Source organism: Odontesthes bonariensis, chromosome 19, assembly GCF_027942865.1.
Source record: "Odontesthes bonariensis isolate fOdoBon6 chromosome 19, fOdoBon6.hap1, whole genome shotgun sequence".
In the NCBI taxonomy this organism is placed as follows: Eukaryota; Metazoa; Chordata; class Actinopteri; order Atheriniformes; family Atherinopsidae; genus Odontesthes; species Odontesthes bonariensis.
The window spans coordinates 27,633,367-27,646,341 of record NC_134524.1 but is presented as its reverse complement, the minus strand read 5'-3'; the positions used below and the strand labels follow the sequence as shown (position 1 = coordinate 27,646,341).

At 42.8% G+C, this 12,975-nt stretch overlaps 1 protein-coding gene and 1 long non-coding RNA gene across 4 annotated transcripts; one reads left to right on the top strand and one right to left on the bottom strand.

Moving 5' to 3' along the window:
• Positions 1–938: 938 nt before the first annotated feature.
• LOC142369119 (uncharacterized) lies at positions 939–5,867 on the top strand. Of its 3 annotated transcripts, XR_012767519.1 has the most exons (6): positions 939–1,469; positions 2,013–2,073; positions 2,554–2,613; positions 2,711–2,935; positions 3,115–3,289; positions 4,006–5,867. It is a non-coding gene; the product is annotated as an uncharacterized LOC142369119 (long non-coding RNA). The 3 variants fall into 3 exon arrangements; XR_012767518.1 differs by having other exon boundaries at positions 941–1,469; positions 2,711–2,923; positions 3,115–5,867; XR_012767517.1 differs by having other exon boundaries at positions 941–1,469; positions 3,115–5,867.
• Positions 4,899–6,776, bottom strand: LOC142369118 (uncharacterized). Its single transcript, XM_075451377.1, has 5 exons — positions 6,703–6,776; positions 5,908–6,615; positions 5,690–5,815; positions 5,562–5,602; positions 4,899–5,435 (listed from the first exon to the last, which is right to left on the bottom strand). Exons 1-5 carry the CDS (start codon positions 6,761–6,763, stop codon positions 5,316–5,318), a joined length of 1,056 nt encoding a protein of 351 aa, XP_075307492.1. The 5' UTR covers positions 6,764–6,776; the 3' UTR covers positions 4,899–5,315.
• Between the last annotated feature and the right edge of the window lie 6,199 nt (positions 6,777–12,975).

Genomic DNA, 12,975 nt, shown 5'->3' with positions numbered 1-12,975 from the left:
CCTTGAGTCCCAGTTCCAGCTTGTTTATCAAGAATAAGAAATGAGGAGACCATTTTCACAACAATAGCTCATTTCTATCCATTTTGGCTGTTTTCGCTGGTCCATCCTGCTGCTACAGACAGGGTTCCATTGGGCACTCTGTTCAATGTCCTTAAAACAATACTAATGTTAATTTTAAAGAAAAGGTCAACTCACCGGGTGGTTAGTGGTATTAAAAAAAAAAATGTCGGCGCATTTTATGGTTTTCCATCCGTGTAATCCGTGTTCTTTGCTGTTCAGGAACTATTTTTCATGCTAAATCACGACGCACGTAAACATCCGCTCTATATTTGAGTCTGAGGCTCTAGCCCTGGCGCAGTGATCTGACAGTGAAAGTGAAAGTGAAAAGTGTTCCAAACGGAATACAATTGGATTACAAAATGCTAAATAAAGCAAGAAATAACTTTTATTTCGCAACGCAATTTTTTTTGGGACACAGGAACATCCACGAACCACCCGGTGAGTTGACCTTTTCTTTAAAATTAACATTAGTATTGTTTTAAGGACATTGAACAGAATGCCCAATGGAACCCTGTCTGTAGCAGCAGGATGGACCAGCGAAAACAGCCAAAATGGATAGAAATGAGCTATTGTTGTGAAAATGGTCTCCTCATTTCTTATTCTTGATAAACAAGCTGGAACTGGGACTCAAGGTCTTAAATAGTGAACTGTTCCTTTAAACTGCTAGAACACTGTGCCCAAGGTTTTGTACAATGGCGCCGTCTTGTGGTGATATAGCGTACCTCCCATACCCTGACGCTGGCCTGTTAGTCTGCAGGAAGCAATTACAGTCTTGTCAAATTTGTGCCAGTCATTGTATGCTGTCATGTTGAATAACCTAAATATATTAAGTTAATATTATTAAAGTGTGACAGCAATAGTAAGAAATCAGTCTTTTAATATATGAATATACTGTAAATTCAGTAAATCAATAAATAGGTTGTTTTTTGGGGTTTTTTTTTGGTCGGGTATGCCACCCCAAGATTTTGCCTTGCCCCCACCAGCCACCCTTAGGATTTATTTCTGCTGGCGGCACTGGACCCCCCCTACGATGGCTTTGAGTGACGTATCCTGATACTCCTAGCAAATCAACGCTCTCAGGGATAAAAACAAACTTTTAACTTCCTGGGTAAAATGGGTAGCCTACTTGTGGGTTTTTGCTTTCCACAGCGTGGTAAACCGACCGTCGAACTGGCTTCTGTTACTTTAGACATTCCAAAAAGAAAAGTCGTGAGACCGAACACAACAGAAAGAGTCTGGCTGCGGAGAAACGTTCCTTCACGGACTTTGACGAGATGGAAAAAAAAGGTCTCTGCAGCTCATAAGTGACGTCAACGTTACAGTTATCGTTACTAGTTACTGTCCATTGTTTGATTAGGAAAATCAACAGAGCTTTGAGTGACAGCGGGAAGCACACCGCGTAACAACATGTAAGTGCAATATATTTCTTGTCCTCTCTGTTTTATCAGCTAACAATAGTCAATGTAAGGTGAACTGTTTCTCACCACACTATAATCATTGAATTCCGAGTCAAGGTTATGTGTACCAATGTAAGCTGAAGTGTTCACTTTTGCACAAAAGTATGAAACTTCATACACTTAGGTGTGTGTATTCTCAATTATGTATTAATGTGCACGAATTACAGTGGTGCTATGTAACATAATAGCCTACATGATGTTTGCCACGTGAATTCTGTGCATTCTGTGCAAGGAAATCCCAGTATTTGAAAAACTGTAATGGAATTCATAATATTTCTGCAGTACAAGTTATCCAAAATGTTACTTGAGTAAATGTGAAACGTTGACTAGAAGAAAAGAATTAACGGTTTTTAACTCTTAAAAAAAGAACTATCTTATTGTGGTTCAAAAACAACCAGTCAACAATAAGGAAAGAGAGTAAAACTGCATTGTAATTGTTTCCTGGGGAGCTGTGTGAAATTTGTCTCAAACGAATTCTTGATATTCCATTTTAAGGAAAGTGATGAAGATGATACCCAGAGAGAAGCACGCGGGACCTTTCACAGTACCACAGCAGGTAAGAAATAAATTACAGGATTATACAACCTCTTTTCTCTCTCTACCACTGTCCCTTCATCATTCTGTTTAGAGATGCAATGATCCACTTTTTTTCAGTTATGATCCGATTCTCACATTAGCGCTCTTTTTTTCTTGAATGATATTATTATTAACAGCAACATTACTGTTGTTGTTGGTATTATGTGTAAGGTTACATATTTATTTATTTAAACTTTTTCTTCTGGCTTTTAAAATCTGCATATAAGTGCCCAGGCTATAAGTTGACGTCATCCCTTCATTCTTATGTTGTTCTGTGCACACGAGTCTCCTCTACACTGATGCATCACAGTGTAGAAGACAGAGATGTAGAGTTCACAGATGTTTTCAAGTGAGCTCCGCTTCTCTCTGCCGTCAGTCCAATATCCGTTGCATGAATTAGGTCACTGTTAGATCCCATCTCTAATTCTTTTATCTATTCAATACATGATGTTCCTCTCAGGAAAGTGAAGATGCCACCCAAAGAGATGAGCTGAGAGAAGAACCTCTCACAGTGCCACAGGTGAGACAAAACTAGAATATTAGACAACTCTACCTCGGTTGCTTACTCTTACAGTCAAATTACAGTTATTATCTCTGTTTCTTTGTATCATTCTTAGAAAAGTGATGAAGATGATAGCTGGAGAGAAGGGGAGAGAGCAGAACCCCTCACAGTGCCACAGCTGAGACAAAACTATGTGTCACATAATCTGCTCCACCTCTATCCCTCTCTTTTTCTTTAATGAGTTGTTCATTTCTGTCCTTTTCAGGAAAAAAATGAAGATGGCAGCCAAAGACAAAAACAAAAACCAGAATCTTTCACAGTGGTGCAGGTAGGACAAAACGTAAGCATTTACGTATGAGGTTGATTACACATAAGTTTAATTTGTCATTGGACAAACTGTAACATATTCTGAAGTTTATTAACATGTACACTTTCTATCCATCTGCTTCTTTTTTTCTCTTTCTCATGTGTTGTAGCTTCTGTTTATCTTCCATGCTAAGTGCAGTCTGCATCATTTAGGACAATGTCCCTGAAGAAGCTGATGATGTCCACTCCTCCCATGGACTAACAGAAGGGCAAAGCATCATCTCGATTCTCTCCTTTGCATTGAGACATAACACAACAGGTGTATTTATGGAAGACCTGCTGAAACTGCTCAAACTGAATTCTGCTGGGACTAGTGCAGTTCCAACAAGCAAGTATTTTGAGCAGAAAAGGAAATATTTATCCAAATTACTACTGTAACAAATTTAATTCTTATTCTAATGTAATCTGCTGATCTTGTGCAAAATTAAAAATATTTCTACAACAAGAATGGAATGAATATGATTGTATATTGTATGTATTGTATTTTGCTTGACTTAGCAAAAAACAAAAAAAAACATTCCATTGTCATTACGAGTTGAAAACCTGCTTTTACTCAACTCGTGCTTTTCCCTGTAAATTCATTGTCAAATCATGTTGTTTGTTTGAATGTCTCACATTTGTGGCACCACAAGTTAATTTTGTATGGATTTTCTATAATGTTTGCAACAGTTTAATTTAACTGATGATTGTCCAACTTATATAAGTTTGATATTACATTTTCCTACTAAGGGTATTGTATGCAACATTACTGTCATATGTTGTTCTTATAAATACCCAAGTCATACAAGTTTAATTTTGTTCAGATTTACTAAGGATCTTATATCTGGTTTCACTGTTGTATGCTTTACATACAAGTTTCAGACAAAGGTCATACAAATTGTATAAGATTTATCTATATCTTTTCCATATGGGTAGGCCTGAAGTTCATAACATCTGCATGTGGGGTCACCATTGTGTTGGCTCATACACCATAACACATAGAATGAGTCTGTCAGTCATTAATCAATTCAGGGTTTTCTGACTGTTTCCTTTTTTCCTTTTCAGACCTGAACACTGTATCTAAAGACTGAAGGAGCAATGACCGACAACTACCGACTTTATGTTTTTAATTATTATATAAATGTTTGAATTTATTCAATATTTTTTTGATATTCTGGGCCAAGTCGAGGTTTATCTGGTTATTCTAGTAAGTGTAGGCTGACTTTACCAACTCTGGCAAAGACTATGACACAACAATGTGAATTAACAGATTTAATGAGCAGCTGAGATAGTGGATCATCAGAAACTTACCAACACATTCACCACTACTTCCACTTTAAACATAATAAATAATAAATTAGTAATTGCAGTCGTGTTGTTTATATCACTAATGTGAGTTGCAGTAAGTTGGTCTGTCAATTCAAACAGCTGAATTCAAACAAATACCTGATTAGATTTATCAGTTGCATTGTAAAGCCCCCATTCTTTCAGTCATTTTGACTTCCAGTGCATTAAATATTCTGTCTCAACAGGTATGGTGTTTTCACAGCAAAGGTGGATGAGGCAATGACTGACCTAGCCTGTTCGATCCACCAGGACAATTCAACATACAGCACACCTGACTCAAATCAAATAAGTCAGTGTGTCACATAAGTAAACAAAGAAAAAATAAACGTTTTGAACACCTTTTTTTTTCTTTGACCTTTGAAATGAGGGAAATCTTTTTTTTTTTGGTTATTGACCCAAAAAGCCTGGATCACTCTGACAGACAACCCCCATTTTAAGGTGACACCTATTGCCGCCTGCAAACAACTTTCCTTACTTTCAGGTATATACTCCTACCATCCTGTTCATTATTACTTATAGGCAGCTCATTGACTGGCTAGAATTCTTTGACAAATATGCAATTAGCTTCTCAAATATGCAGAAGTCTGGGTGTACACTGAGCTGAACATGCACAAAGATGAATCTGAAAGGGCTCCAGATTACAACAATGTTTATTAATATTCAGTGATATAAACTCACATACAAACACACAGTTATGATAGTTATAATTATGCAGATTAATTATGAAGATGCAGTATAAAAAGTTCTAAATTTCCTAAATGCACAGATTCAGCTGCAGAAATGATATACCGTACTCACCAAAAATGACACCACTGAGGACATGACCTGTTTCAGTGACCACAGACCAAAATCTCAACAAGTATTATAATCATTGTGTTGTAATTTATAATCTGCTTAAAAAACACAGATATGGATCAATTCAGCTGCAAACCATAAAGAAGCTATAAAAAATATTAATTTCCAATTCAGTGACACCTCCAGAAACAAGAGTTATTCTAAAACAATACAAACATGTTTTTTACTGAGTTTTACTGCTTCATGCTGAAGTACACACATTCACTCCAGGTGGGGTCCCTCTGTTTTCCTGATCTGTTGGTTAGGTTGACACTGACTGCAGCTTGATAGATGTTATGTGCTCGTAGGTAACTCTGGAAATAAAAACAAACACACAGATTTCATTTCAAAGATTTATCACGACAAATTCAATTATGTTTGAGGAGTTAAGTGGTCACTGAAATGTAACTGAACATTTCTGTCAAGCTGTTAATATTCACCTTTGGATCTGCTGTGGGGGGATGTGAACATCCTTGAGACTCTGATAGTAAAACAGAGAAAGGTTATTTCATTTGAAAATGTCAAAATATGCAACAATAATCTGGAGGATTAAAATATTACCAGATACCTGAAGATTTGCAGCCGTTTGGCTTTTTTATCAAACACACCGAGAAAGCCAACAAAACACTCAGGATGGAGGTGAAAGCAAAGACTGCTCCCCAGGAATAAGCAACAACGTCAACCTCTGCATCCGCTGAGAGACAGATGGCAGAAACTGAACTTTTCATTTGTTTCAAATGTTTAATTTGTGGATATTGTTCAAAATTAAAGTACAATGTTACTCACATTCCATGTCCAGCTTGGTACCACTTCCAAAAAGTATGTGTCCACATGAAGCAACAGCACAGTAGTAGGTCCCAGCATGAGACATGTTCAAGTTCTTCATCGGCAGGTCATACAGACAGGTGTACGTTTGTTTGTTGGTTTTCCTCTCACACTGATCATTCCTGCCTCCATGGGTGTAAATGATTCCTGGATGAGATTCTTCTGAGTTTCTGAACCAGAAAACACTGTGTTCTCCATCGCAAGTACCAGTGCGTACTGTACAGCTCAGAGTCACAGAGTCTCCTGACTGGACAGTCTGAGATGCCGACTGATGGACCAAAGCCTGGATTTTAGAACCTGATCCTTGTACACTGACTGTAGCGCCCTCTGCAAATTCAAGATTGTGCAAATAGCCACTTGCACAGTAATAGGTTGCTGAGTCTGACATGCACAGATCTGTTATCTTCAGGTGATATTGACCTTTTTCGGTGTTCAGTGTGAAGCGAGTATTATTTTCGAATCCATCATGAAAAGTGGGGTTTGTGTCATACTTGTAGAAAATTGAAATGACTTGTGGTTTCTGTCCCAGATTTAGTTTATACCAGTAAAACCGTGCATCGACAACATCGTCATAGAAACATGGCAAAGTCACGCTGTCTCCAGTTTTCGCTGATACAAAGTGTTTGTCCTGACGAACAGATGTGGAGAATTTCAGGTTTTTTGCCTGGGCTGAAGAAAAGAGAGACAAAACAAATAAACGCATGGCAGTAAGTTTAGATAGTGTGAAAGATTAAAAATGCTGTCCGAAAAACTCACCCATTTCCCCAAAGTACATGCATGTCAGATAGAAGACAAACAGATGTGCAGATGTCATCATCTTTGCGCTGAATGAAATTGACACTGATCCTTTCTCCCCTTTTCAAGACTCGCTTTATTGGCCAAGCAGAAGTGATGCAACTCGTCCTAATTAGGAAGTAGGTCACATGTAAAATGCTACCTTTAGTGTCAAGTTTTAAGAAAAATTAGACATTCAACTCTCATCATTCCTGCTTTAGGTTTTAAATCATGAGAACATTTATGACAACAGTTGTGTATACACACTGAAAAAATGTTTTAGATTGTTTATGGTGTGCCTGCAGTCTTCAGTAAACTGTAGATATCAGTAAACTGCTCTGTGGTTGTCAATTAATGTTACACTATTATCAACATAATGTGGATGATAGATGCCATCACGTGCGTCAACAGTTGGGAAGTTTGATTTAACTTTTTAAATTGTGGTGTTTATATGTATTAGGTTGTTATAACCCTTTTCCAGTTGTGTTCTGATAAATATTACAGACAAAAAGTAAAAGTACAAAAACCTGAAATATATAGTGAAGGCATGATGAAACAAAAGGGAAAACAACGCCTTGTAGCTGTATAACCCCCACATGAATAAAAGTCATCCTCTCACGAGTTTGGACGATAAAAACAAAATTCTCTCAATTAACTGATAAAAAAAAATATTTCATAGCGGTTGTTAGAGCTAAACTGATGTGATAAACAAATAATGCTGTCGAGTTAAATTAGTTACAGGAGTCACAATACCCTACAAGTTTAAGTAACAAATGCACAACTTGCCCATATTCCCATATGACGAAACTGAAAAAGTGGCAGGCCTGAAAAACTATTTACCATAGTTTTTGAACAGTGTCTTAAAGGGATAGTTTGCCTCTTTTGACATGAAGCTGTATGACATCCCATATTAGCAATATCATTTATGAACATTGACGTACCCCCTGCTGCGTCCTGTGAGCCAAGTTCATGCCTCGTTTTGGCGTTGACGAAGGTAGTCTGGCTAGTTGGCTAGGGTCCCGAAAATAAAGCGTTTTGCTTCTCAAAACAATATGTGTTCAAAAGAGTAATACATTTGCATCACAAAATCGTTAGCCAGAAAAAGTCAGACCTCACAATGGCTTGGCGCTATTTCTCTCTCCCTTCGTATCCCTACGGGCTGTGTAAACCGTGCAGACCGAAGTGCAGACCGGGCACTCCCCTGCTTCCGAGCAGTAAACACCGTAACAGGTGCAGCTATCGCTAGGTGGCTGAACGCATTGATATGAAGGGAGGCAAAAATAGCGCATCCATCCATTAAAGTCATCCATCCATCCATCCATCCATCCATGGATGCATCTTTGTCATCATTATTGTCATCATCTGCTTCTGAAAGGTATGACTGATTATTTTTAAATATATACAAGACCCTCTATGAAGCAAAACAGATTTGGACGGCGTCTTCCTTTGCCCGGCTCCAGGGAACTCCCCCTGGAGCCAGGCCCAGGGGCAGGGCCCGGCAGTGAGCGCCTGGTGGCCGGGCCTGTGCCCATGGGGCTCGGTCAGGCACAGCCCGAAAATTCAACGTGGGTCCCCCTTCCGACGGGCTCACCACTCCAAGGCAGAGACCTGGGGCCTCATAATAATAATAATAATAATAATAATAATAACTTGGACTTATATAGCGCCTTTCAAGGTACCCAAGAGAAGCACGCTGGAACTTCAGTCCCAAAGCGGATATGAAAGAGACTGGTTGTCTGTGAAAGTGCTGTCAGAGTTTCACTCATACTTTTAGTTGTTAGTTCTGTTGTTCAGTTGTTTAGTTCTTTCCAGAATTCATGCTGCCCATTCACAAATGTTACCTTTTTTAAGAATACTTACCACCACCATCAAACTCTAAGTATTCATTATGACAGAGAAAAATGCTCCACAGATTCTGATCCAGCCACAGATCCAGCCATTTACAGGCCTTAGATTCGATCATACTTGATTTTGGCCTTGCTGTGTGAATTTTCAAAGTCTATACCTTCTTTCTGTGTATTTGCTGGGCATACTTGTCATACTAGACACAGCTATGTTATAACTAATTCTTTTTAACTTTGCTATCTTCTGCTTTGGGATGGCACGAGCCACTACAACCCTGAACGCATAATATGGGCTTCCCCTGTTTTAAAAGTCAGCAGCCGCCACTGTAATAAATAAATGTGAAAACAATTAGTCCTCAGACAGCGATGTGCACATTTGAGATACATGAACAAAAAGCTCAATTTGAAGCGAGAGCCTTTTTTGTAATCGGAGCTATCGACTGCACACATATTGCTATAAAAGCGCAATCACTTGATGAATTTCTTTATTTTCTGATCGTACAGAGAGGGGAATCGAAGGTGCAGGTCTCTTTTAAATATGATTTGCATATTTAAGTAGGGGCGTGGACAGGGATGCTCCGACATGTGCGCTAAATTCCACGTTGATTAGGATGTACAAATGAAATGTGCTTGGATTGATGCGTGCGCACAGATTAATACATCCGGATATTTTTGTACGTTGGAGGGCATCTGGGTTTGAGCGTACGCCATGTTTCAGTAGGAAATCCACGCAAGTCTTTGTACATAAAGCCCCTGATCCTCGGCTACTGAAGCTGGCTCTTGGGACGTGGAACGTCACCCCCATCTGTTGGGGAAGGAGCCTGAGCTGGTGCTGAAGGCTGAGCGGTTCCGGCTAGATATAGTTGGACTCATCTCAACGCACAGCTTGGGCTCTGGAACCAGTCTCCTTGAGAGGGGTTGGACTCTCTTCCACTCTGGAGTTAACCGTAGTGAGAGGCGCAGAGCAGGTATACTCATTGCCCCCCGGCTGTGCGCCTGTACATTGGGGTTTACCCCAGTGGACGAGAGGGTAGCCTCACTCCACGTTAGACGAGTCCTGACTGTTGTTTGTGCTTATGCACCCACACTTTTTAGTCCTGGAGGAGGCACTGGAGAGTGCTCCTGCAGGAGACTCCCTTGTCCTGCTGGGGGACTTCAATGCTCACATGGGCAATGACAGTGAGACCTGGAAGGGGGTGATTGGGAGGAACGGCCCCCTGATCTGAATCAGAGTGGCGTTCTGTTGTTGGACTTCTGTGCTCGCCATGGACTGTACATAACGAACACCATGTTCAGGCATAAGGGTGTCCATATGTGCACTTGGCACCAGGACATCCTAGGCCGCAGCTCGATGATCGACTTTGTGGTTGTATGTCCTGGACACTCGGGTAAAGAGAGGGGCGGAGCTGTCAACTGATCACCACCTGGTGGTGAGTTGGCTCCACTGGTGGGGGAGGAAGCCGGTCAGACCTGGCAGGTCCAAATGTATTGTAAGGGTCTGCTCGGAATGTCTGGAGTAATCACCAATCAGGAGGAGCTTTAAGTCCCACCTACGGCAGAGCTTCAACCATGGTGGGGGACATTGAGTCCAAATGGGCCATGTTCCGTGCCTCCATTGTTGAGGCGGCTGACCGGAGCTGTGGTTGTAAGGTGGTCAGTGCCTGTTGTGGCGGCAACCCCCGAACCCACTGGTGGACACCAGTGGTGAGGGAAGCCGTCAAGCTGAAGAAGGAGTCCTATCGGGCCTTTTCGGGCGTTCGACCATGTCCCTCGGGGAGTCCTGTGGGGGGTGTTCCGGGAGTATGGAGTGCCGGACCCCTTGATAGGGGCTGTTCGGTCTCTGTATGACCAGTGTCAGAGTTTGGTCCGTATTGCGGGTAGTAATTCGGACATGTTTCCAGTGAGGGTTGGACTCCGTCAGGGCTGCCCTTTGTCACCAATTCTGTTCATAATCTTAATTGACAGAATTTCTAGGTACAGCCAGGGCGTTGAGGGGGTCCGTTTTGGAGACCTCAGAATCAGGTCTCTGCTTTTTGCGGATGATGTGGTTCTGTTAGCGTAGTCGGGCCATGATCTTCAGCTGTCACTGAGGTGGTTTGTAGCTGAGTGTGAAGCAGCTGGGATGAGAATCAGCACCTCCAAATCCAAGACCATGGTCCTCACCTGGAAAAGGGTGGAATGCCCTCTCCGGGTTCGGAATGAGATCCTTCCTCAAGTAGAGGAGTTCAAGTATCTTGGGGTCTTGTTCATGAGTGAGGGACGAATGTAGCGGGAGATTGACAGGCGGATTGGTGCGGTGTCCTCAGCTCTGCACCGGCCTGTCGTGGTGAAGAGGTAGCTGAGTCAGAAAGCGAAGCTCTATGTTCCTACCCTCACTGGTCATGAGCTGTGGGTAGTGACCGAAAGAATGAGATTGCGAATACAAGCGGCCAAAATGGGATTCTTCCGCAGGGTGTCTGGGCTCTCCCTTAGGGATAGGGTGAAAAGCTCGGTCATCCGGAAGGGGAGTAGAACCTCTGCTCTTCCGCATGGAGAGGAGTCAGATGAGGTGGCTCGGGCATCTGGTTTGGATGCCTCCTGGACGCCTCCCCAGTGAGGTGTTCCGGGCACGTCCCACTGGGAAGAAACCCCGGGGAAGACCCAGGACACGTTGAAGAGACGCTGTTTCTCGGCTGACCTGGGAACGCCCCCCAGAAGAGCTGGAGGAAGTGGCCAGGGACAGGGACGTCTGGGTTTCTCTGCTCAAGCTGCTGCCCACGCAACCCGATCCCCGGAGAAGCAGTAGATGATGGATGGATATGTTCAAGAGAAAGGAAGACCTACAAGTGGTTTGTAAAAGTATTCACCCCCTTGGTGTCCCAGATAGCAGTGGACTCCGGGGCGGATCTGCCCTCAAGCCGGGCAGGTCCGCCGTCCTGATCAACCGCTCGCCCCGCCCCGCCTCCACACAGTGTTATAGGACCCGTTGCGGACTCTAGGCGGATCCGCACATTGTACGCGCTCTCCAGATAGCAGTGGACTCCGGGGCGGATCCGCCATCCTGATCAACCGCTCACCCCGCCTCCACACAGTGTTCAGTGGACCCGTTGCGGACTCAAGGCGGATACGCACATTGGCCCTCATTTATCAAGCCGTCGTAGAAAGCATCGTAGATATGAGCGGAGAACTCGTCGTACGCAGAGGCTCAAGTGAGATTTACAGAACATGCGTACCACACCAATCCCATCGTAAGACCGAGCGGCTGTTGATAAATCCGGTGGCTGAAATCCATCGTAATGATCCTAACCACGCCTTCTACAAAAGGGGGCTGAGAGGCCGCACCTCTAGAATTTGCGACATGGATAGACGAAAGGCGGCAAAGAAACGCTGCCAACAGCGTTGACAGCTGGGACGGCTGTCAACAGCGTTGGCGATGTAAATCGCAGACCGGACGAGGTATGTATTTTCCCCTACTGTGATGGTCAATAAAATGTGATAAACTCCAGATTAAATGAAATCTAAAATTGAGCGATGTTTTACTTTTTCTCCAGTAAGATCAGGAAGAAGTGGTCCGATATGAAATTGGCCAAAAAAGAAGGTCGCAGCTCTCCGACGCAGCATGTCACAAACGGGGGGGGGGGGAATCCAGGTTTGGATTTGAGTGCCTTGGAGGAGAGGGTGGCTGGCGTGATCGGAGCTACGTCCTCATCAGGCGTGCCAGGGAAACTTGACACTGATGCGCCCATGCTAGAGCTCGAGAATGGTAAGAATGACTGCACACCCAAGACGTTTAAATAAAACAGTTGCTTTAATTTTCAACACAAATGAGGTTCCTAATCAAACTAATATTTTTCATTCACAGATGAATCCGAAGTGGCATCCGGGCAACCTGACCCGCGCAACGAATACGCGGCCTGTCAACATCCGAAGCCTCTGCCTCTGCCTCTGCCCCCCGGTCTGCAGCGTCACACCGGCCAGCCGTGTTAACCACAGAGGTCCTAGAAAGACAAACAGAGATCGTGAAGTGGATGATGACTTTAACACACACCATGCAATCTATCGACAGTACATTGAAAGACATAAATGAAACACTGAAGTCACAGAATAAATGCTGAAAGAAATCGTTGTTCTCCTTTCTTTTTTCCTTGAATAACAGAATGCTTACCGAAAGTCAGAATCGCTGAATAAGTTCCTCTCTCCTCCTGAGCGCTCTTGGCTGTGCAGGCTGGTGGAAGGGATCTCTGGGTACGGGGTCCTCTGGATGTACATCTGGAAATGGCACTCCATTTTTTTGGGCAATGTTATGGAGATCCCCGCATGAAATAATAATATTGCATACCTTTTCGGGCGGATAGGGTTCCCCCCGCAGCCGAGAGACAGATCCAGCTTTAGGAGCCCTATACAGCTCTCCACAGTGGCACGCGTGCGCGAA

Excerpts from the sequence above, each read along its gene's own strand:
- LOC142369118 (XM_075451377.1), bottom strand. The coding sequence starts at position 6,763 with ATGATGACATCTGCACATCTGTTTGTCTTCTATCTGACATGCATGTAC. Across the intron at positions 6,616-6,702 it reads CATGTACTTTGGGGAAATGG|CCCAGGCAAAAAACCTGAAA; the intron begins GTGAGTTTTTCG and ends TCTTTTCTTCAG. Across the intron at positions 5,436-5,561 it reads CCCCCACAGCAGATCCAAAG|AGTTACCTACGAGCACATAA; the intron begins GTGAATATTAAC and ends TTTTATTTCCAG.